Consider the following 26,353-nt stretch of genomic DNA (forward strand, 5'->3'; position numbering starts at 1 on the left):
AGGCAGTAGAAATAGTTTACATGCAGCTTGTTTTTCACACTAGTTGTTTAATACTCACAAAATTAAACTATTAAAAGGTTCTTTCTTACCTTACTGGGAAAGAAATAAACACTATAGCGGTCAGTATTCACCTGTGTGTCCTCTGTGTTCATTTTTAAATTATTCTGGTTGCAGAGGGGGATGTGGAAGATGTAATGGTTGTATCAGTTCTTCTGTTTTACACAGAAACACGTTGTTTGAAACAATAATGACAAGATTTGCTCTAGAGCACTTCAGTTCGTTGCTTTTTTATTAATGGCTGCCCTTGTAAAGTCTGTTTTCTTTGTTGAAGCAGCTATGCTAGCAGATCTTTCAAAATCTTTTGTTCTATTAGTGTGACAGCAGAGCAGTAGCTAAGTTTAAATCATACAATGGAAAGTGTCTTGATTTGGAATATTTCACAGTTGCTGGTATAATTAATTGAGTCTACTTTTTGTACATCTTTAAATGTTAAAGAGTACAAATAAAGAGCAGTGCTCTAAAATGACACTTTAGTTCACATTTTATCAGCAGGTATTTTAATAACATAATAAAATTGGTTAAATAATTGATACCAGTTCACACTTAGAGAAAGGTGGGGTAATATACCTAAAAGTGTTAACAAATTTGCTAAAAGGCCTGAGTAGGTAACACTTCAAGGCGTTAGTTTTTATGCTGTTAGAATGGCAAATGCCTTTAACACTTCGTCAACAAGGGCTGCCCAAGTAAAGGGCTGATTTTTATATTGAATCATCCTGCCTGAAACAAAAAGTAGCATCTTGCATAACTTAATATTACATTTTAATCTTTTATTTGTAACTTGAATGTGATTCTTTTTCCATTACAAATATTACTAAAAATTCTAAAGCAGAAAGAAAAATAATAGATAAACTTAAGATAGCACCATTAACATTTTATCTCTTATTATTACAAATTTTACCAATTTTATTTTTAATGAAATAGGAATTCTGCCATTATATCCAAAAACAAACCAGAGTTTTGTCAGGCTTCACAAGGTGACTGGCCCTTAGGCATGTCATTTTACTCACTGATAACAGGTATAGTTGATCTAAAAGAAACATCCTTTTTCAATAAGGAACAGTATTTGACTGCATTCCCACTATCTTTGTACGGTGAGATATTTTTAAAACAGATTTTTTTTTCTTTTTAATTATAATCATACTTTATTCAGCTTATATAGGAATGATTGGAGAAAAGAATACTCCGTGTAGTTTGTAAATCCCGTCTCCTTCTAGTTCCCCGGGAAGCTATTCAATAAAGCTGTGGGCAGGAAGACGGAGGTAGCATTTGCTATTTGATTCTAAGGCAGAAGGTCTTGCACAACTCTAGAGGGTGGGAAGCTTATCTGAATATCCTAATGAAACCAGTATTGCTAACAGATCTCTTGTTCTGTAGGTATAAAGGTTTTCCTGTTTCAGTTTCTGACACTGGTTGATTTATTTGGTCCTCTGCTTCGTAAGGATGGTGCTCCTTTGTCAAAGTTGGCAGGCAGTAAAGTTTATGAACGGTGATAATAGCGCATGCTGCGGAGGGTCAGTATAAAATACTGAGAGAGTAGCTAGTAAAGTTTGTTTCTTCCTCTTCCTATCCCAGAAGTGCATAAAATTCTGTGGAACGGTGTAGCAGAAACAGGCCAAAGACATCTCAAAGTGTATAACACGTAGCTGGAGCATCTTCCATGTACTACGTAACTAGTGTACGGGGGCTGTGGCTGTTATTCCAGCGTTGTATTAGAACAGCAGCCATTTGTGGAAAAGGACGTGGTCCTAGATGTAAGAAAACTGGTTCCTATTTTCAAATGCCTGTTCAGAGGTATTTTTTCTTCTAGATGAAATTACCTATGCCCAGGTAAGCCTTTTGAAAGATCCAAGCTTTGTTTTGTTGTCTTTATCTATTAAATCTTTAGAAGTTTTAGGTTAGGAATTTAATAAAATTTTGGAATTATAATTTGTGTAAGATGACACGTACAAATACAGTAATTTTTCTGTTGTCTTTGACAGAAAATGAGAATTAACCTATCTTCATAATACTTTTTAATTTATAGCAAAAATTTAACCTGTATATGCTTTATTATCCCTTCTTATCCAAAATTTCTCAATCGATACATCACATTGACTTCAGAAGACTATTGAGGAGTTTATTTTAATCTCTATTCAAAGCAACTGTAACATGAAAATTAATACACATTGTAGTTAATACACTGGAAGTTACAAACACAGCTGTCCGGGCACGGGGAAGAGACCTGATAAATCCTTCAGCTGAAGGAAGGGCATCCCAGGCATCAGAGAATCCGTGCAGGGGATCCTATTTAAATGCCCTAATCTGTGGAATAAACCTTGATTCAAGATCCTGATCTTTGAGAAGCCAATTTCAATCAACTGTGAACATTAATCTTTAAGAAGTCACAAAACTAGTTGTGCTAGGCTTTGTGCGCGTGTATGTGGTTCCAAAAAATAACGAACAGTGAAATCGTATGCTTGCAGTGAAATAAAATCGGCGACAAATGTAGGATATGTGCATAGTGGTATCATAGCATGGGTGTAGCGGTTCTTCCTAAAGCTGTGCTAAGGTTACTGTAGTTGTACTTTTCCATTCACTTCTGATCATCTGTGATCTAAAAGGGATAGAAAATTGGAAAAGAGGAGAACTTGATGTATGTAGAAAGGGTTTGTTGTTAGACTGATGCGTTTTTTTTCAAAGTAAAAAAATTCTCTGCTTTTCTTTCAGTGATTAAGTGGAAATACAAGTCTTCATACCTTCTGAAGTGTTAAGGCTTCTACCTGGGGAAAAAAAAAGATAGTTCTAGAATAGACTTACAGTAGGCAAAATACAGTTAAGAAAATAAAACTACATATTTGTGAAGGAAAAGTATAAAATCAGAAAACGATTGGGCATTTGAGGCATCATCAGACAGACGGTTTGGTTGTAGAAAATCTGCAGTAGGTGGTTCAGTGTCCTACATCAAGTTCTGTGAAATGTTCTGATTAACTGCTCCTGAGGTTTTCATTGCAAATGCTGCAGAGTAGCTCCTCCACCGGAGCATCTCACAGTGTTGGGCTAGGGGTAGTCTGGCAAATGCTCCTTGAGGAGGAGGAATTGATTAAAGATGGACCTTTGGGAGTATATCATAGGAGGTGAACATAACCTGCCGAAAGGTTGCTGATAGAGAGGGCCGTAACAGAACAACTAGCAGTGAGTAGGTGTGGTGGTGTGTGTTTGGTTTGTTTTTTAGGAGGGGGAGAACGAAATATCAAGAGGAGATGGTCATCAATATCAAAGTTAGAAATAATTGCTAAAGGTTTTAGGAAGCGGTTGCGGTTGGCAGTTACATACACGGAATCGCCTGTGTAGGTTTCAGAATGTGAAAGATGCAGTTTCAAAGCTCTGGAGCCAAAAGAGTACCAATTCATTGATACTGAAAGAAAGAACCTGAATTTTCTTACAGTCTTTAAAGCATTCTGTGGAACACTACTCTGGATAGTGTTGTTCTGTGTTCAAGACAAAGCATATATAAAGTGAAATTATACACAAAAGGCAGTTACTATACAAATTCTTGTTTTTATCTTCTGGCTTCATGGCTCGTGTTGACAGCTGTCTTGTGTGTGTTTCCATGTCGAGGCATGTTGCACTGAAGTTGCAGAAGCAACTTTTTTCACTTTAGGTGAAAAATCAAGAATTTACTCAAAGAAGCTTTCTTATTTGTTTGCCCAGGTTTGCTTATAATTCTGGAATCAATGTTCTAAATCTACAAAATGGCATAAAGCCACCAGTGCTTTTTTTCTCCACTTTTTCTTAACATGAGCTAACTTTCTTTTCTACTCCAGAGTTGCTCTGTAGCTATTCTAAGTTGTTGTTCTACACTACTTAAGGCAGAATTAACCTTTTGTCTTTTCAGTGGGAATTTCCTGTACACAATTTGGTAATAAAGTAATGAATGTGCTGTTAATTGGGTGTAATGAGGTAAGCTGATGTGTAGCTCTGTATATAAGAGCAATATATCCCTTGCTCTTCAAGAAAGGGACATTTAAATTACTGTCTCCTGTGTTTTTCCTTTTCAACAGTACACAGAACCTGTTTCAACCAATCATTCACACCTGGGACAGTTGTGCTAATTTTTGAATAACTAGTCATAAGGCAAAGAGCAAAGTATTTTGTTCACAGCTTTTCCACCTAGGGATCGGAGGTCCGTTTTTTCTCTCACTATACCAGTGTATCTGCAAAGTGCTCCCATAGCCTTTATCTGCAAGTCTTCTTTAGCTGAAAGCTGATGAAGCAAAGGGAAATTGCTGTTTGTGTTGGTGCCAGTTAATCATGCTAGCCCAGCAGCATTTACGTTCACACCACTGTAAGAAACACATAGTTAATTGGAGAACTGGCCATATCTTACAGCTGACGAATTTTAGCATTGCTGCAAGGCTGACTAATGGAAACTTCTCTGACTCTCAGCCTGTATATTTTGTAACAGGTTTGTACCCAGAACAATACTTGTTTTTTATTTGACTGATTCTGATAAGTGTAAGTAAGATGGAGAAAATAGTTATTTATTCTTTTTCATAGGGGCCACCTACAGATGCTCCTGCAGTTGATACAGCAGAGCAGGTTTATATCTCTTCTCTTGCACTGCTGAAGGTAAGTATTCTGTGCTCTCTAGAGCTGGAGATAGAACACCTGGCAAATATCCAAAGTTTATGAACTTGTTGTGTTGACTACTTAGGTGCTGATCAGATCATTTTTTTAAAAATAAATCCAATACAGAGTGTGACACTCAGAGTAAGAAATTTATTCTAATTATTTGTCTTATATTGCCTTGATTTTTACTATTTTATCATCATATGTTTTCCGGTCATGTTAGAAGTTGTGAATTATTAATAGAACAGCAAAGACTGGAGAAGCTATCCGAAGTCAAGCTTGAAGCACCTGTTAGTTAAATGTACACTGTCATTTGGTCTCAATTCCAGATGTTGAAACATGGTCGTGCTGGTGTCCCTATGGAAGTTATGGGTCTGATGCTCGGGGAGTTTGTTGATGATTACACTGTGAGAGTGATTGATGTTTTTGCTATGCCACAGTCTGGGACGGTGAGTTCTTTGCAATTAGACCTTGATAGGTGTTTTTCCTAGTGATAAATAATTTGTAAAAGCTTTTCCGAGCTTCTCACTTATGCAATCTTAAGGTATAACCAATTAGATACAATATGAACATGTGTAATTCAGGTGTTGATATAATTAAGACAGTCTGTGCTTAGGTAATGTTTGATTATTTGAATTTAAGAGTTTCAGTAAAATTTCTAGTTCAGATAGATTTGTTCTAGCTAAGGCTAATACATAAGTATGTAGATATGTTTTGTATTTGTGTATGTATAAATATATTAGTATAACAGCATTTGCAAGAAATATAAATTGATAACAAATTATATTGATGAAAAGAATTTTAAAGCCAAGGTATGAATTCCAAATGTAAAGGTCTGACTGGAAGTTATCATGCCCTTAATTGTGATGGTACTGTAGAAATACTTTAAACTTGTTCTCTTTGACAAATCTTACAGTGGCATATTTCTCAAATTATATTTCTGTGGTGTGGAAAAATGTCTAATTTTGAGTAGGAATATTAATGTTATCAAAATATTTTAAAGTGATGATGGTATAATTAGAAATTATGGCTATAATTTGAATGAAATACGGCTCTTATGAAGCACAGAGCCCTTTGTAGCTCCTACAGCTGTGTATCACTGAAGTGTTACCATTCTTTTAAACTGGGCTTATTCTGTGCATGTGCTGACATGGTGTGTATAATCAGTATATATAGAATCTGCAGAAAGCCAGTACAACGTGTTACTTGTCTTGAGTAAGACCTGTGGAGCTGAACTTAGTAAGAAACAACAGGCCAGAGTTTGCAGAACAAAGAGGAAGAGGAGGAAAGGATGAATCCCTATGCCTATTTAATCATGTTTACTCATAGAAGAGATTTCTTAAATAGAAATTCAAACTTTTTTTAGCATTTAAAAATCACTTTGAAATAGATTTATAAAATTGTATTCCACATATAAGGGTGTTCTATCAATTAGTTGTAACAGAGTCAAGTTTCCCTTTAACAAGGATGCTTATGACACTATGTTTAAACTTTGGTTTGTGAAAGGATAGTGTTACTTCATGTGCAAATACTATGATTTTTTGTGCCTTTTTTACATCAGGGTGTCAGCGTAGAGGCAGTTGATCCTGTATTTCAAGCCAAAATGTTGGACATGCTGAAACAGACAGGAAGGTAAGTCACCCTAACAAATAGCTCCCTGCATGTTGTTTGGAAGAAGCAGCTAAATGTTTGCAAAACCAATAATCTAGGAGTTATTATTAATGTTTATAAAGAAATAATTGGCCCAGGAATCGTGAGACTAACATAGCATGTAATTCAATCCACCTCGTGCCTTTTAATTGTCAAGAGATTGTCAGTCATGTTAAATCTGTGTCTTTGAATATTGGGCACAAAGATGAAAATGCTGCTCTGTTTAGTAAAGGCAGTTACTAGAAAGTAACTGCTTACAAGATTGATTTTTCTTTTATTAAGATACAAAATCACAAAGTCGTAGCCTTATGTGTGGCCAATTTAATGCAAAGAAAGGAAGAAATCATTTGGTAAAAGATCCTAGTATTTAAACAAAATTTTATTTCACTCTTACCTCTCAACAGTTGTCGTCTGCTTGCTCAAATTCTTTTACTGTGGGAGAAACTTCAAAATTAATGTTAGCAAAAGGCTCAGCAGCTGAACAGAACAGTGCAAATTGCTTTTTGACTGAGTTCCGAGTTCTACTGCTGCTTTAATTGATATTTAATCTTTTCCCACCATTGGTTCCCGTTGTCCATGTCTGAAATGGACTTTCTACCGTGAAAATTCAACCTTCGACGCCAAGGAGTTAAAGAGTAGATATTTACTCAAGTGCTGAAAGGGTAAAAACTCCTTCAGGGAAGGTGTGGTAACAGGGTGAAAAACTGAAAGCACAATCTACCACTGCTAATGTGCATCCCTTAATGATAGCGCTTTTTTGTCACATTTATTCATGTCCATGCTTTCACCATATTATGGTGAGTAATTTAAATATTTCTAATAGTGCTTTTTCACAGCTCATTCTAATTTATGCCTTGTTACATTATTATTTCTTCTTGCGTTATGTGTTTTTATTGTTAAGAATCTCAGATTGTCCTCTCTGTTTCAGACCTGAGATGGTGGTTGGTTGGTATCATAGTCACCCTGGCTTTGGCTGTTGGTTGTCTGGTGTAGATATCAATACTCAGCAGAGTTTTGAAGCCTTATCGGAAAGAGCTGTGGCTGTGGTGGTGGATCCCATTCAGAGTGTAAAAGGAAAGGTACGGTGGGGTTTTGTTTTTTTTTTTTTTCTTTTTGGTTTTCTTTTTAAAGCACCTCAATGGTATTTAATGTAGAGGCACTGCAAATACATATAAGTTCTTGATTTTTGGAGGCCAATTCTCCATTAAAAAAAAAATTTCATTGTAGATCACAACATCCTTTTTCATTTATTCTGCATCTTACATCAGTAGTCCTTAAACAAGCTGGAAATCTTTGATGTTGTCAGTGTATATAACCAGTCGTTTTCTTCACTTTATATTTTGCTGTATGGTGTCGCTGACCATTTTGGCAACTAATAATCCAAGTATACGTGTTTTCAATATTACATTTTAGCCACAACGTTTTAAGATTAGTTACAAAAAGGTTGGGACAGGTTCAGCCCCTTAACGTGGATACCAATAATACATTATTTTATAAGCATTACTCATGTGCGTCTTAATATCATTTCTATTCCAAATACTTTAGACAATAAAACTTTACAGAAGACTTGATTTCAAACATTCAAATTTTTGAGAAAGGGGGCAGATGATTAAGTATGTTAAATGATTATGAAAAGAGATCAACTTGCAAAGCATATTGGGTTATAGTTGTCCTTTGTTGAAATCTCTTTTGTTCTTGTTTAGTTCTCTTTTTATTTCTTTCTAGCCCCATATGCCATTTTCCTATTTCCTGCCTCATGACAGCAGGGAGCAGCTCTATTATCACCTTCACAGAGCTGTCTGCAAATGTGAGAGGCAATTCGATTTTGCTCAACCACAGGGAGAGTGGATTAGAAAAACTACAGAACGTACAGAAATTGGCTAGGTGGTTTACTGCTTTAAAATACTGCTGAGGTGTTTTGTTTGAGCATGCACTCCCATTGTATTGTAGAATAATTATTGAAATGCGTCATAGTATATATGGATAGCCTTAATGTAGATTTACAAATATTTTAAAAAATACTAATTTTCTGTAAAGCTATAGTATCATATTCCTGTGAGACAGATCATGTTAAAGCTACCAAACAACTCCACTAAGTGTTCCCTTAATTTCATAACAGAATATTTTTAAACTATAGTTGCAGTTTAAGTTGTTGGTATTTTTAAAAATATGTTCTATTTTATCAAATTTGTTAATTTTTAAATGCCTATATTTGTTATATAAATAGCTTCCGACCCTTTACAAGCTATGAGACATTTCAATCAGATATACTCGTCTTAACATGTGTAAAGAGTAAAAGAATATTTTGCTAGGGTTTTTTTTAATTAAAAAAATATATGTTTGAGGGGAGTATTGTATTAATCCTTAATCCTGATTTATTTTTCTAGAACTATTTCTTTTTTCTTGTTTTTATTTTTCCACTCCAATACAAACATTGAAACAAGATTATTTTTATTTTATCAAAGTATAATTTGGAGGACTATAATATTTAATTTAGAGCCTCAGTAGTTATTAAATCCATTAATGGAAAAACCTCCCAGTAAATCGTATTACTGTTATACTACACTTGCTTCCTAAGTGTCTCTTTTATTTTTGCCACTGTTTGACACAGTTTTCATCTTTGATGAGGGTCTTTGTTCTCTTTGGGAAAATGATCTTCGGCTTTTTTTTAACTTGAATATGAATAAATTTTGTGAAGTCTGGAATTTTCGTCCATCTAAAAATCTCTGTTACAACTTTTCCTACGGCATTGTTGCCAGTTCTTGATCACTGGAAACCTTGTAATGTTTGTATTTCATACATATCTAGTTGCTAGAGTCGGATGATTACATTACATTCTCAGGTTTCACATTTTAAAAAAAATTACATCTGTCATATTTCTGGCAAGTGCATTCTTAAAACCTTAGAAACAGAAATAAACAGAATGACTTAAATTATGAGTAATACTCATAATTTATTTCTTGATTTGGGGATGAGATCAGGTACGGGGTGTTTGATTTGTGGACTTTTTTGTTCTTAGTTGGCAAGTTCACTGATATTAAAGTGCAGTTTGGCTTTAGATGAACTGTAAGAAGGAAAGATACATTAGAGCTCATGGAGATTTCTTAGGTCAGATTTACTTTGACTGCTTCATGCGCATGGCTGCCTTTAGCATGCTGTCCAGTACCTCTTACGCTTAATTCAGGCTGGCTAAGATATTATTTCAGGAAATTACCTGCTTCCTGACACTAGCAAAATAAGAAATGCTCGCAGAGGTAATTTTGTTGGCATAGCAGCCGCTGTAGTGGTGTGCTTTTGCTAGTGCTATGCGAGTCCAAGATCATTACTCATTATACCTTTTACCAGCATAACTGTCTGGCAAAAAAATTTAGTGAACATGTGGCATCAAAGATTTTAATATGGTATGTTTTGACTGAGATTAGAAGTATTTAAAAACAAAGTCCAAAATAACACATTAGCTAATTTTAAACCTGCCTCGGGGCAGGTCCGTGCCCATTTGGATTGCTGTGGCTCCTAGTCAGTGAAGCAGTAATGGCTTGTGCTCGAGAAGAAAACCTGCGGCAGAGGTTATTTTCATGTGTCAGGAAGTTGAAATGAATTCTGGTGAGGAGCCTCCAGTTTACCTTGATTAGCTAAAGCATTAAAAAGTGGTTTGCCCTGTCACTGGTGGAAGGGTAAAACTTCCCAACTTTCTTATTGTTCACTGTCCTTATTGGGATGTTTCTGCAGTGATTCCAACCACCTACTGGGATCCAGGGGTATGATTGAAATTTAAATGTGAAAATACATACAATTCTCATCAATTTAAAAAAGGGTCATTTTAGGTCTTCCTAAGACATAATATTAGTTTGTATAAGTAGTCATATAGACCTATGGATGCCAACTGCTTTGATGATGACTTCGGTACTGGGATATTACTACATAAAAGGACACATGAAAGACAGATGAATCTAAATACTACTCTTATTACTTTACATACATGTTCTTGTACTTTTTTTTCATAGCTGTGTACTGTTTATTGCAATATTTAGGCTAATAATGTTCTAGCTGTCTATAAAACAAACTCAAAACAGATCAGTGAATATTAACTGAAATTTAATGTTGTCAGAATCCAGAGAGTATGAAAAGTTTTGTTTAGAGGTTTAGGTTTTTTTTCATTGATTTCAGTTCAGCATAAACAAGCTGAAGTGTGGCCAGTGGCCAATCTGACCAGTTGTTGCTTGATTTTGCACTTGCTCTTAAACCTTTCTTTTTCTCTCTGCCAATTTTCCAGTCTGTGAATATAATGCATAGTTAGAATAGTTCACAAAAGAAGTAATTTATTTAAACGATTGGAATAATGCTTAAATATTGACATTTTGTATTTATTTCTAACATGTATTTTGAAATGTTGTACAGAGAAAAAGATACCTTTGCCAAATGTTAAAAATAACAAAAATTGTTTTGAATCATACACTAGTAGCTGTTCTTCACCTCTTAAGGAAAATATAACTATAGTGAACCCACTATAACACCATAGCTTTCCCCTCCCCAAGCCTGATCTTATGTTGCACTTGTATGTGTTAAGTTAAAAAAAAAAAAATCTGTACGATTTGTGTTCTTTAAGCATGTCTATGTTTTTTAAAGAGGCACCATTTAAAATATTTTATTTTTCTGGGAAGTAGTTCATTGGTTTCCCTTGGCTGATAATTGCTGACATAATTAATGATATAAAATTTGATATCCAAAATTGTCAAAAATCCATTTTGTATCTGAGAAAAATTTGTTCGTGCTTTGTGATATTCTGTAAGATACGTAGCAAAATCTCTTGTTCATACAGCAAAATTTCTTGTGCCTTGTACTGTAGCCTCCCTTAGTAAGGCCCTATTAAAAACAATATAGGAAAATCTATTATTTTGTGACAAAAACCTGTTGAAAAGATTATTTACTTTCCGAAGAGAAGACTTAGCTTTGTGATAACTTTTTATGAATTGTACTATGCATATTAATCACCTCCTGCCATATAAAAATAAATATGATGAACATCTTAATAGTGTATTCAAACTGCATCCTACTACTTTCATAAAAGAGGCTTTTGCTAAGGAATTTTGTTGTTATTTTTATCTCATTAAGAAGGTGCAAGGAGAAATAAGTATTATGTTTGAGTAGACAGGTAAAATCATTACTTTTGGAAGTGATGTCAGGAAGTTATCTAATCCAACCCTGAGCACAACCTAGGGTCAATATTGAGTTTAGACCAGGTCGCTTAGGTATTTCTCCCTTTGCATTTTGAAAACCTCCAAGGATGGAGATGCTACAACCTCTTGGGGATACCTGTTCCGATGCTTTTATTATTCCTCCAATGATATAGATATAGATACCTCTATCTATCTATCTAGAGAGGGAGATTTTTCCCCCTTGGATGCAGTGAGCAGCTCCTCATTTCAGCGTAGGACTGTCTCTTTCTGCTGCTGTGTACATTGGTAACGAGCCTGGATCCATGGTCTCAGTAATCTCCTCTTACAGAATTGGAAGCTTTGATATTTCGAAGCATAGCCGGAATGTGAATTGTAGTCATCTAGAACTGCTTCATCCAGTTTCTTTTCAGTGGGAGCTGTAAACTGCTTTCTTTTATTCATTTTATGAAATCTTTACATTTTTTTAAAAAAAGGAGTCTTAAACAGATATGATGAGCTTTCTCATTTATTCTTTTGTATGCTTTTAAAGTGTGATAAAAAGAATTTTCTTATCGTGCTCCTAGAAGTCCCAAAGAGGGACTGTTGTACTGTTTTAGCAAATGTATGATTTGTCCTAAAATAGCAATTGTCTGGAGAGAGGGAGAAATGATGTCTTTATCCTTGTACAAATGACGAACTGAGGAAAAGAGCTTCGCTGGATTGCAAGGTTGAATGTGTCCAAAGCCAAGGTTGTCCCAAGGAAAGTTAAGGTCTCAAGTTCATCTCGAGCTATTGAAAGAGAAAGATTGTATCTTTAAATAGTTAGAAGGCTACAGCATTCTCCAGCTATTGTAGTAGTACAGCAGCTCAAATACTTCAGAATTGTATGGTTTTCTGAAATGTTTTTAGTAATTATTCAACTAATAAGAGTCAGTCTTTAAAAATGGACAGAATTTATGTAGGCATAAATTGCCTAAATGCCTAAGTATGTATAGATCATACGGTTGAACATTGTTCATGTGCTGAATAAGGTGTTTGTGGTGATCTCTTCAATAACACACTTTAGTCCATTTTTCTTCTCATTGGGATGTTTGTCTTACCTGTAGTTTCAGATCTCAACCTATGTGTAATTTGGTTATGTGTATGAGGTGCATACCTGATTTCAATTTTTAACTCTTTAAAGCAATAGATGATCTTTTTGTTCAGTACTAAACATAGGATTAGGGTTCTTTTTTTAAATAGTGTTTGTGTCTTCTGCTGCTTTTATGTTCTAGTTTGGATTAAGTTCTTTATACCCATACTATCCCATCCTGGTGTTATATGGGGAAAAGGCAGATGAACTGCTTTTCTGAGACAATTTTTGTGTTGCAAATCCTCCAAACTCATCAAGTCAAATATGTATGTTAATGGTTTGGCAATTACTTGGTAGTCTGTAAGACTAAGCCAAAAAAAGTCAGAGAATTATCAGCAGCTCCTCTAAATGTTGGAATTAGCAGCTACCCTCAAGACTTTTCTTCAGGTGAACACAAAGCTTAGTACACTAGTTCTCTGAAAGGTTGCATGCTTTCAGACCTCCACTCTTTTATCAGACAACTATAATATTCCCTTTGTTCTTATCCTTTTCTCACTTTTGTTTTGATTAATCATGCGGTTAAAAGGGAGACTGTGACTGTTTTTTAAATAGGCAGAAAAAAAAACAATCCTTTAAAATCTCTCATATATGGGGGAGACTAGTGTAATGTCAGAAATTTGAAATTGAAAATGGTCCATTAAAGAATTAAATTTTATGAAGACTTTTAAGTGGATTGGACTTAACAAGACTTTTTTGTCCACATATATAACTCTCTTCCCAGTTCATGTGTTTGTCTTCATAATCTTTACCTTAGTGTATCTTCCCCAGGCACAGGTGAATTCAGCAGTCATTAAGGTACAGCCTGGAAGTATTAGTTAAAAACAACTAAGCAAAACAATAAATTGACAATGTTGTCGGTAGTGCATTGGAAACATAGCTATTTGCTGCAAATTATTATGCATGTAATATTTTATAATAAATAGCTGGGGGGGTTAAGCATAATATTAATCACTTTATGTCAAGAGTTTTTATACATGGAGCTGCTTTTGTTACAATTGGGCTTTTAAACACTTTTTTCTCTTGTAAAGGAAAATTTACAGTGTACAATTTTGGTATTTAAGGACAGGAATTTTATCTTTCTGTATATTTTGTAAAATACCTAGTGCATTTAGCTACTCTTAAGGTAGGCATAATAACTTTCATCTTTCCATTGGAATCTTGAATTGTTCATGGTCATATATTAATAATTTTGCTGTTGTACTGGACAATTTTCGGTAACAGCAAGTAGAGATATACTTTGAGAGCTTGTTTGAACCTAAAATATAGCTATACAAAGTAAAGCAGAATACCATGATGCAAGCTCATTGACACAATAGTTACCCAATAAATTCACTTTAAAAGTTATTTTCTCTTTTTTGGTCTTGTGTTTGGATTCTGAGATAAAGTGGAAGAAAAAGATAGCTGAGAAATAAATTGAGAATTTATTCAAGATTTAGTACTGCTTTTTTCCTTTTTATTATCACAACTTCTATTGTCAAGATAATAAATCATCAGAAAAATATAGTATGCTTTTGCAATGTGATTTTAGCATTTAATTGCCAAAATTTGATGATGAGGAGGAGTCTTCCATTTATTCCTTAAAAAAAAAAAAATCCAGTGAAGTTACAGCTGTCTGAATTAACTCTAATTTCTTTTGGAAGTGGAAGTAATTGATTTTGCATATTCATCAGTCACTAAATCAACAGGAATGTCAGCTGAGACACTATCCTGTGATATCAACAGCAGATATTTTTGGCTCGGGTGAGATTACCAGTTTCATATAGTGGGTAGGCAAATAACCTCCAAATATCTGTTGAACTAGACTGTTTCTCAGTATAGACTGAGCAGTGCGTTTGGTGCCACAACCTATGTATCAAGAGCTGAAACATCCTAATTTCATCTAGGCAAGAACTGAGTCTCAAACCGAGTCTGATTCGAAGAATAAGGTGGTAGATATGTTTGTGTGGGTTTTGATTACTGTTGAATCAATAACAAATGATACTTTTTTCCTGAAGAGCTGCATTTCTAGGAGATCAGTTACCTCTGCACACTAGGTCTCTGTGTTCATGTGTGCATTTCAGTTCAGAATGTGTCTTTGCTAAACCTAGGCATAAGCTGCAAAGTATTGAACTGCTTTAGTTTTATCACTGTACTGTTTTGTTGCATTTTTCTTTGAAAGACAGCAAATTTTTTAGGGTAGTTGCACATATACAGAATAATATTATTTGCGTATTTTACTTTTCAAATTTTTTAATGGGATGCCAAAACTGTTAATATCAATGTTGATGTTCTAAAATTTGTTACACAACCTCCTTTGAATTTGCTGTGACTAAATTAAGCAATGAATGTTTACATACTAAGCCATTTGCATAGGTTACTTCAGTTCATTCCCTTCTTCAAAACAAAAAAAAGTTCCAAGAAGACTTTTTTGAAAAGTATTAAATGTTTAATTTCCTTTTGCCATGGTGGATGTAGAATAGTCCATTTATCTTCATTAAGGCATATGGCTTTAAAACTTGTGGCTTTGCTGCTTGGAGTTATGGATGCATGCCCTCACTTGTCAAGATAAATGTATTATACTGTAGTTCTCTCTCCTTCTAGTATGGATATTCAAGTTGTACAGCAGCTTTGACCACAAGTAAGCAATTCTCTAAGGATAAAGAAGGAAAATGCACATACTCCTAGGAATCTCTTTTCCAGAGCTAAAATTGACATTTTATAAATAATTTCCATGTTGCAAACTTCAGCCTCACAATCACAGCAATTCAGTGATATGCATTTGGCATCAGTCAGTTTCAGTTCTTAGTGCTTTTCATTGGAAATGGCATAAAAAGTAAGATTTCTCTGAATTTTTTATGCTGTGGGCTTACAGGGGACAGAAGATGTTCTTCACTTGTGGTTGTCTAACAGTGCATGGCAGCATAAATAACGAAATGGTCATAAACCCTCGCTGCACTTCTGAGGTCACATGTTCCATTTCATTTTTAAAGAATCTGGAAGCAAACTAAGCAGTTGATAACAGGTCAGTTGCAGGTGATAAAAGATGTTTTAGATGGGACATTACTTCTTTTTCCACACCTGGCATAACCACATTATATCTTTTGCAGAGTTTCCTTTAGCACTGATATGTTTGTTCATAAACATATGGCATAAACAATACGTTGATATTTGAATTGCAAGGACACGATACTTTTTTAAAGATAGCTTCCATATGTCATAGATTCTTCACTGAAAAATTATTGATGTTGGAAAAAAAAATTTTAAAAGCTGACCTATTGCTAACTGAACTATATCATTAAGATACAGTATACTTTGCAAAACAAATGCGTTTCTCTAAGTATTGTTTGCAGGATTGTTAGTGTAGGGATCTGATAGAATCAAGTGTGTAATTTATTTTTATTTTATTTTTTTTTACAAAGCAAATGTATGAAGACTGCTTTGATAAAATGGTAACATGTGGCACTTACACTGTCAGAAGAAAATAAAATAAGTCCTACTATTAAATAGCATAAACTTTAATCAAGGCTTTTTTTTTTAGTAATTATGTGCAGATTATGTAAGACCAGATTTTCGTCTAGTTACCAATTCAGGAGTCCAGCATTTGATTGGATGGTGAATAACTATGAATCATAATAATTATAGCTATGCTCAAATTTTCAAATTACGCTATTGAAAATAATTGTAGATTTTGTTTCTACAGATTCATTATGCAGGCTCTGTTGTGGATTGTTGACCCCAGGGAAATGCTTAAGAAATGCTGTATAGTTATTGTTTTTTTAGATTATTATGCTTTTTGAAGCTAAGACAGATGTACAAAAAGATGCAGTTTTTATTTTGTATTGGCAGCTTCCAAATATTTAGTATCTATTTCCAAGAGCTGCAATTAGTAAAGCATCCATGGTACTGAAATCCACACATCCCACAAGCTAATTATATTTGCAAGGTCAGATTGAATACATATTTTCAGAAAAATAAAGGGTTATATAAATGTGTCTTCTACTTGGCTGTTATATCACAGTTTGTTGATCTGGAGTATAATGTGTACAATTCACAAATTTGTCTGATAACAGAAAGTGGTGTGTGATTGTGTTTATTTTACTAACCAGTATATTCACAGCAATCACTTCCAAATATCTCTCCAGTAAAGATGTGTTAATTACAAAACAGACAAGGTCTTCTATTATATTAAAGCTACTAACAAGAAGACAGCAGGAATCACACATGTAAATAGCATCATCAACCCCTATTTTAGTCCTCTGTTTTGATCTGTGAGTTGCGCATAGACCAAAGGTGCTATTAAAGACTCAGTATATGAAATAGGCAGCATTATATGAACAAAATTTATTCAACAAGAAAACAGACCTTTAACATGAATTTAACAAGCCTGAGAAATTATAAACTCTCATATGCTGCAGATTTCATGCAGTGATAATAAACAAAAAAGGAAAGTAAGAGGTTTCCTTAAGCTAGCCAAACTGCTAATGGTTTTGTTATAAGCTGTCTGCTGTTGAAATGACCTCTGAAAAGTCTGAAGACATTTGTACTAGGAAAAATTAAATGGTCAGAGTGGTGAAAGAGTTGCACTGTGGAAGTGCATTTTTTTAAAAATGCCTACCTTTGTAATCTGGAAAATATCCTGCTACCATAGACCTTCATTTAACTTTCATATGCCTTTAGAGAAAAGGTGATGAAGTCTGGAAACTGTAGTTTTTGCTAAGACAATGTAAGATATGTAAGACAATTGAAATGCAATGAAAACTTAAATTCTTGGATGAGAAATACTGATGTCTTAGAAAATGTAAATAATTGAGCATTTTTGCTCTAGTTTTAACAAAATGCTTCGAGGTTCTTTGTTCAACTTACTGTGTCTAAAGTTTCCGTTATAAAATACAGAGTGACCATGTTGCTGCTATCCGATTGCATAGTGCTGTACTTCAAAACACACAAACCCTAGAGAAGAGATTTCAGCTTGTAGACACCTCCAAGTGCTCACCAGGGCTTTTTTCTTGAGTCTTACTGTGGCATAATTAACACCTAGTTCACCCATTGCTCATTAGTACACTGGACATTAATGAGTCTATTTATTTTGATATGATCCTCTAAAGGAGGAACTGATTTGTTCTCACTCTGTAAAAAGCAATTATATTTCATAGAAATGAATATGTAGGATATATTGTTGTATTTATGCTTTATTGCGTATTAGATCTAAATTTAGCTTCCAGGTTGTTGAGCATGTTAGTTTCTTTAAGATGGTTGCTATAGTGATAGCAGTGAATTCCTTTAATCTTAGTGTAGTTAAAGTATTTAGTTACCATTGGTTGTTATAGTGCAACTAAGAAGAAAAATATCATTCAGATGCATACTCTTTGTATCCTTTTGAGATGGTGAAATTGCAATTTTATGCTTTTTAAATAATTAATAATTGTGATTTTAATATTTCATAGCATCTTCTGTTAGATTGCTGTTTGTTCAACTTAAGAAATATTTGTATTTAACTTCTCCAGGAAGACAGACAGACCTGACTGTCTTCCTTGCACGCAGGTAGTGTCTGGAACATACAAAAACTGCTTCTGGGCAGAATGTAGAGGCTAAATCAATATTCAGAATCATTCTAAAATATTTTTAGCAACTAATTCTCTGAGGTATATTACTGTGAAATTCATCTAAACATAACTGTGAGAACACAAATCAAAATATATTATCAAAAACCATGTTTAATGTGTTCAGTCATTTTAGGTTTTTTTTTCTGCTTTTTATTTTAGCTAGCTCAGGTATTAAAACAAATCCTTTCTTGCAAATGCCATTCGTTCTTGGATAAGCTAAACATTATCTAGGAAAGGTGTCATTTAAACTCAAACCTAGGAGCATGGCCGTTAGTAAGTTAAGTTATGATGAAGCTTCTTGTGGTTATGGTACACTGCCAAGCTAATGTTTCTTGCTCCACGGGGTAAATTTTTATTTGCTTGATTTTCTTTCCCATCCTCACCATCTAGGTAGTCTCTGGAGACCTGTAGTGTGGAATTTTTTTTTGCTTTGCTTGACTTTTTAATTTATACTGTCTGTTTGTTATGGTTGGGCATTTGCAGGTGTTAATAAATTAGAGCATCTGGTTCAAATAGAACATTGATAAGAAATATGTATAAAAGCTTGTCATAAATGTTTTGAGATAAAGAAAAATCTGATGATGGTAAAGGAAGAATTACAATTATTTTATGTTACGGCCCTGAAAATACAGATATGCAGAAACTATTTAAGATTTTTTCTGAGAATTAAGTTCTTTTTAATGCAATTCCCTTTTTGTAATGTTAATATAAGATGTTACATCTATACTTCTGCATATTAAATCCAAAATGTGTTTTGTTTTCTATTATTGTTCAGTATGAATTTGTCACTGTTATCTGAATTTAATTGGGTCATAACCTAATATTTTAATAAAAGAGAAGAATTTTCAGTGTTTCCTGCATGCTGTTTTAAGACAGGAGGTACCACACGGGTCTGGCGCATGTGAGCAGAGCAGCCACCCAGTAGGCCTGCTGGTATTCAGTCACTCAGCATGACTGAAGCAGTGGGGTCCAAAAAGAAAATACAACAGGTGATGAGTTATTAGGCTTTTTCAGTTTACAGTTTGATTAAATATTTATTTTATTATTAATACTTGCTAAGTAATTTTACTGTTCCATGAATAATCTCAGTACTTGTATTGTGATCCTAATAAATTGAATATGCATTAGTTATTAATATTTGTGTAAATTGAGAGGAAAATGTTAGAACAAGGAGGGAAACACAATGTCGCTTTATTTGCAGATTGTTTCTGTAATGGACAGCGGTTGATTCCTTACTTGTTCAAGTCTCAAAATATCAAAGCAGGTGTTACAAATTTACCTCTTGTTGCCCAACACATAGTATGGGGAGAAAGACAATAAAAAAAGATCGTAAAAAAAGCTACTAAAAATGAGATTCAAACCATTTAGTATAATGAACTTGTCTGCATAAGTTTGGAGAGCTATTCAAGCTGTCTGCAAGGTGCACTTGCAAGTAGTTCTGTGGATGTGCGAGTCTGTCTGTGTCCAGGTCCAGTTAAAAGACTGGAGCCTAAATGAGAAAGGTTATCTGTAGTTAAGGTCAGTAATGACGGCTTCCTGCTAAGGGTGGTTTTGAGGGCAATGTTGATATGGTCTCAGTTCTATCTCACCTCACGCAGGTGTTGGATGGGTGATTATTTTTATTGTATGGGGCCATGAAATACTATTTCCAAAGATTTTTCGTCGACAAATGCAGCACAGGATTTACAAAAAAATTATGGTTTTGCTTTTTTATTTGCAGTTAAATAGCACTGAATACTACCTACTGTGTACCTTTAAATGATAAATGACCTTGGTTTTCTTTTACTCTATTCTTTACTCCTGAGCATGACACTGACAAGGACTTTTTAATCCATCAGACAGTTTATAGACCCTTTCATAGTCACAAGAAGTAAAAAGCATCTGACTAGAAGGGAATACATGGGGCAAGTTCCTTGCTGGCTATAATTTTGTTGTCATTTCAAGTATTGTGGTAGTATAATTGATGTGACAGGACTGGGCTTTAGACTCAGTCCCTTAGCTTGTGCTCACTTTCAGTTTTAGTCTCTCTCTGCCATTCATTTTGATTAGATAAAATTTAGTTGACAAACTAAATTTTGAATTAACTAAATTTTGAAGCCTGTAGTAAATGTAGTTAAAAATTCAATGTTATATCATAATACCATGTATATAAAACTTAAAGCTCCATGGGAAAAAAAGTAATAAATGTTGTCACCTTACAATCCAAGGTAGTGTAGTGTGCTGATAGCATAGCCACAGGAGGCTCTGTTTATATTAATATTATAATTAAATGATTTTCTGGATAAAGGCCAAAAACAGATGAGTTGATTGTGCCTTGTCCACTATTGCTTGGCACTATTACTTGCATTTTCTAAAAAGAATTGACTTGACATCTTGGTTTTTACAGGTTGTTATTGATGCCTTCAGATTGATCAATGCTAATATGATGGTCTTGGGACATGAACCAAGACAAACAACTTCAAATCTGGGTCATTTAAACAAGCCATCTATTCAGGTAAACCCAGCATGGGTAGTATATGTAAATTTCAAGGTTTATTCAGCAGTTCTGGGGAAAGGTACCTCCAAGCAGTAAGTTACAAATTGTTTGTTGTTCTCTCTGTAACATTTTATGCATGCATTTGAAATTGGTGTGATTCATCAACAGTTATATATGTGAAGAGTTTAAATTTGAGCCCTAAGTTAGATAAGTGTGAATGCATATTTAAGTGTATACTGTAAAGGTTAAAGTACAGATTTATGGAAATAAAAACTTTTAAAAGTGACAATTGATTCATACCACGTGATACAAGATAGGTGAAAGAGTATTCCTTTTCAGTGTGACTGTTTTTTATTTTTTTTAAGTGCTTCTATTAACATGTCTCAGCTTTCCTAAAGATAAATTATTGTAAAGCAAATCAAGAAAAAGGTACTTTTATCATTAACAATCTTGTCTCTTTCTACTATATACTTTTATAGCTTCTGGCTTAAGTAATTTAGATTTAACCTTCTGCTGTGTCTTAAATAGTTCATCTCCAATTTTGATAGTAAGAGCACAACAATTTGCTGAAAAAATGGTGGAGTAGGAGGTCCGATGGATCAATAGGACATTTAATTGACTGTTTCATCTCTAATCTTATTTCCTTTCAGTACGTTGTCCAATACCACTTTGCAGGCATTTGTAAAACTTTGAACATTTAAGTTTGGTTTCTGAAATTGACTGTTTAACTACTAAGGCAAAAATGTTAGTCTCCACTGAAGCAAACATTTCTTTCAAGAATACCTTTTGTTCTGAAGCAAGTGCCCCAGGAGCAATTAATGCTTTTGTCTGTATCATTCTTCTACCTCAGTGTGTCCCTCTGCTTTTTTTCCCCTCTGGAAAACTTTTTTTTTTTTTTTTTTTTTTTTACTGTAACTTAAGACACCTGTACTAGCAGCCATGAAACTGTATTGCTTCTCTTATGATCCATTACTTGAACAGTAAAAGTAATATTTGCTAGACAAGCATCCAAGAAAAAGACTAGCCATATAGAACTGAAAATAGGGGGTAAACTTCTGCTATGAGAGACCTATCCTTTGAGAGTTACTACATCACCATACCCATATCTTGCAAAACATCAGTTGCTTTTTGTTACGTATATGTTGAAACCCCTTATTTATAAAGACACTTAGCAAAAATTTTCAGACACACGAAACAGTGTCTGCTTGAAAAGATAGGTGTGGTTTGCTTTTGATTCTTGCATCAGTGAAAGCTGCAAAGTATAATGAGTATGAAATAATCAGCTAATACTCTTGATTGGATAGAGGCAAGCCCATGCTTGCAATGCATTTCAGAAGACTGTACTGCTGGGCTTATCTGGACCGCATGTAATGACCTCCCTTTTAAGCCCCTGTAGAATGGGTCAAGCTCAGTGCTGTGATTTTTTTTTTCTTCTTTTTTTTGGGGGGGGGGGTGTTTAAACTATATGCTAGATATCGCTGCTGAATTTAAAACTCTGTCACTACAGCACAGCATATTCTGGCCAAAGGAGTTTGAGGTTTTGTTGTTTGGATATTTTTTATTTTTGTTGCTGTTTTTTTTGCAAGTTGGCACTGAGCTGTTGCAAATCTCACTGTTATACAGAAAATCATAGTTCAAAATGATACTCTGTTCTTAAGAACAGTTTTTTTTCTGCATGGAATCAGTGTAGTTTTGCTTTTATTCTAAAGTCATGAGAAAATTCTGACTCAGTTGAGGTCAGTAGCAAACTCAATGTTGGTTTCAACTGGGCTAAAATTTCCATTTCCTTATTTCACAGTGGTTTTAAGATATTCTTTAACATCTCAGAGATAAGAAGAGTATGTAGCTTGAATTCATTCTGGATTTCTTTTTATTTTCCTTTATCAGCAGTTCTTTCGCTTGCTCGTTGTGTATCCAGTTTGTAATGCATGCTGAAATTATGATCTACATTTGAAACAAAACACTTCAAAGAATAAGATTTACTTTAAATGTAGAGCAAGTGTTTATTTTATAGGTTTATAGGACAATTTGGTCTGTTCTAGAGGTTAAACTGCAGTTCAGATTTGAAACAGAATGGTTGTCTACCTTTTACATTTGTCTACTCTTTAAAAGAGTGATTTTGGAAGAGGAGAGGGAAGAGAGAGAATAGGAGACAAGTGGGCAAGATCAGTTTGTCAAATATTCAAAAACTCCATTAATATTTACAACAGAGTTTTTTTTAAGTACTCTTAGACAATAACCTTGAGCAGAATAAGAAAATTTCAATTTTCTTATTGAAAACTACTATTGAAACTACTTATTACATGTAAATTCAGCCATAAATTACTTTATTGATATTAAAGTTATATTTTACAACTTTATTATAATCAGTGGCACAAGTAATGATTATACATGTAACTGTTGGTTCTTATAAATGTAACTAAGTATTTTTGTAGCTTTGTATATGAGTGTTCACAAAAGAAATCTGTTTAAAATGTATGTATGAGAACATTTTCAGCTTTCATAAAGATAATTTTAGAATGCTGAAATATTAAGTTGCAGAAGATGCAAATACACGTTCACTCTGGATGGCTCTACAGAATATATTTAAACATAAATAGGTGGCATGATTGAAATGTAGAAAATATTTACCAGTAATTATACATACTTTAAGCATGACTTATCATAGTTGAAGAAACATATCTCATATTTCTAAATATATAGTTTGAAATGTAGAATTTTTTTTGAAACAGACTTTAGTGACGAGCGTTTCATAGAATTTTCTTAAAACAAAAACCTCTGAATCTTGATCCAACTCATACTTAAATCACAAATTTTGAAAGTAAATTTTTGTATAATGCATCTACAGGAGTAATATGTGCATAAAGGTGTCACTTACTGAGACACTAATCTAAATAATCAGACCGTGATATAAGAGTGTAAGGACAAATCTGCAAAGAGCATAATTATAATGAGAAAGATTTTTGCATTTAAAGTAATAATAACTAAAGGATTTAAATATGCACAGTGAACTTGATGCACATAGTCTAACTTATAGTTGAAATGTTTCATCACCATTTCAGCTATTCTCATTGCATTATAGCTCAGAATATAAACTTAGAACGGTTGACAGTGGCTGTAAATAAATAGCCAGCATTCTTTTATTTGTATTAAATATCAGGCTCTTACAGTTTAAAGGGATACCCAAATTTATTGAAAGAAGAAAGATTTGAGAGAAATATATTTGTATTTATGTACTGGACAAAAGTTTACAACTGGTTATCATTTTTTCCTGCGATGGTTGTTACTATGTGCAAGAGCCTTTTTTTCAGAAGTAGAAAGTATGACTGTTAGTTCACAAACATTAGAGAGAATTAGGAGAAGGTGTATTGACTTGATATGTACCTATAGTCTGGTGGTTTGTTTTTTTTTTTTTTTTTTTTTTTTTTAAGTGTATTTGAAGATGGCTGTCTTAAATTAACTCTTCCTTCTAGCATTGCTTTATTTCAATGGTGGGTAATTTTTATGCAAGTTTCCCCATGAATCTTACAGGCACTAATTCATGGACTAAACAGACATTACTATTCCATCACTATCAACTACAGGAAGAATGAACTAGAACAGAAGGTAACTATTTTAGTTTTTATTCAGACTACAAAAACCACTATATTACTAATTAAGGGTTTTGGCAATATTGTGATTTTAATTGCTAATACTTTCAGTAGACATTTTGACTCTTCTGGAGTAGATGGCACTTCCAGAAGGCACTTACATGTATAGTGATGATGACAAAACCTCCCCAAAACACATTCTAATAATCATATAAGTATTTTGTCAGCATTTTCATCCAAATGTTTTATGAAATTTGTTGTTCCTAGAAATGGTTGTACAGTGCTGGAAAGTCCTCATGCTGAGAACACTTAATAGATTTTTTGCAAAGTTTTGATTCTCAGAGATGCAGCTGAAAGCCACACTACCTGTGTTAGGTTTGCAGTTACAGGCTGTAATTCCTGAAGCTGAAAGACTGTATTTCCCAAAATGGAAATGCGTAACAAAGGCATCTCCGGTTTTTGTTGGTGATAATCATTGACTTATTTCAACAAAGGGCTTCCATGTGGTATGAATGAAGATCCCCAAGATTTTATCTACTCAGAAAGTAGTGATGTTCTACTTAATTTTGTACATTTACAGAAAAAATACTGTTCACTGAGTGCTACTTTTAATATCAAATTTCATACTTCAAGTAAAATCCTCTAGCTTTAAAATCTCAACCAAACAAACAAAAAAGAAATAAAGCTTATTTATAATCTAGTGAAGGTAAGGCTTGAAAAACCAGATTCTGCTCTCAGTTATGCCTGTGCGTGTGCATGGCTTCATTACAGTTACAAGTTGATCTCACAGTTGGAACTCATGATGCACAGGTCAGAATAGTTTTCTCACTTAACTTTGACTTCTAGGGAGCTAGAAGTAACAGAAAAAAAAGCAACTTTGAATCATGGAAGAATATATATGCAGATCAGGAAGTTGAAAACAATTTGTGAAATTCATAACTGTTTTTAGGACAGAATTGCACTCTCAAGACCTCAGTGTTCCTCAGGAAGGTTTGCTAATCTGTATGTGAGAACTGATTCAACAAAACAGCTACCTCAGGTGATGCTTATGAAGCTTCCAGAGGTTGTTTCCATTAAAACACAGTAGTTTGGCTGGTCTGATCCTTTCTGAAGTTCCAAGTGCATATTTGGTTTAATGGCTTTACATTATCTACACGATTACCATTGGAAGACACTGAATAATTATGACTAAGTTGTAAGAACTTGAATCTGTGAGGCAGCAAATATCTCCACAAATCTCTGATAAAGCAGATTCGTTATTTCAAAAACTCGTCATGTGGTGGTCTGTTAATTCCATTTATAATAAGAAGAGTACTTGCTTCATGACCTTCATAGATGAGGAGGCTATCACACAAAACTGTAATTCAAAATTTGGATAACTTAGCACTGTAACCTGTGTCACTTGGCTACAGTGGACTGTGTGTTGCTGAGATCTTGCTAATATAAATTGTGTGACAAAAACTTTTGACTTGATTCATGTGTTTTAAAGCCACATTTTGGAGGGAGAAGTATATAGAATGAAAAACTCACTTTTATTCAGGAAATATAAATTGCAGGGTTCTCAAAGACTTCTGTAGTAAATATTTACAAATTGGAGGCACACTGAAACTGCAGAAAGAATCTTCCGTACAGCCCTTGTGTTGTTTTTAGGGCTGTTTGTTTTGTCAGACAAACACAAGTCTTGTTTGCTATAGAAGTTCACCTCACAATTTTAATAGCTGCTTGCGTATAGTACAGGTTCATCAGTGAAGCCTAGTATCTTCCTTGTGTGTTTAATCAAAACATTACAGTATTTCTCATGTTTGACAGAGGCCAGAAGCTCAACTATAGTCTATTTGACAGCTAGAATATTCACCTTTCTGTTATTTCTTTTACAGTGCTATTGTGCTTTCTCAACCTACAGCAGAAATACAAAAATGGAAGCAAAACCTAAGTATTCTTGTCAAAGTAAATTTAACCCTGGTTTCTATGCCTCATTTTCATATTCAGGTCTCAAAGTTTGATCTTAACTTACAAAAAAATCTATGGTCTGCTCTAAAAGAATATTTGATTTTTATGTGCCGTACTTAAACATTGCAAGTTCAGTAATTTTTCATTAC

At 34.0% G+C, this 26,353-nt stretch overlaps 1 protein-coding gene across 2 annotated transcripts in view; it reads left to right on the top strand.

Moving 5' to 3' along the window:
* The window catches only part of PSMD14 (proteasome 26S subunit, non-ATPase 14), a 49,738-nt gene that overhangs the window by 18,900 nt on the left and 4,485 nt on the right, over positions 1–26,353 (top strand). Inside the window, exons 4-10 of one of the 2 annotated variants that reach the window (XM_062579109.1) lie at positions 4,597–4,668; positions 4,998–5,117; positions 6,230–6,300; positions 7,247–7,397; positions 20,575–20,682; positions 24,196–24,270; positions 25,204–25,293. In XM_062579109.1, the coding sequence (XP_062435093.1) occupies positions 4,597–4,668; positions 4,998–5,117; positions 6,230–6,300; positions 7,247–7,397; positions 20,575–20,682; positions 24,196–24,270; positions 25,204–25,293 (687 nt within the window). The remainder of the gene's footprint in view (positions 1–4,596; positions 4,669–4,997; positions 5,118–6,229; positions 6,301–7,246; positions 7,398–20,574; positions 20,683–24,195; positions 24,271–25,203; positions 25,294–26,353) is intronic. The other variant, XM_062579110.1, reaches the window with a different exon arrangement.

Source organism: Rhea pennata, chromosome 6 (assembly GCF_028389875.1).
Source record: "Rhea pennata isolate bPtePen1 chromosome 6, bPtePen1.pri, whole genome shotgun sequence".
Classification (NCBI taxonomy): Eukaryota; Metazoa; Chordata; class Aves; order Rheiformes; family Rheidae; genus Rhea; species Rhea pennata.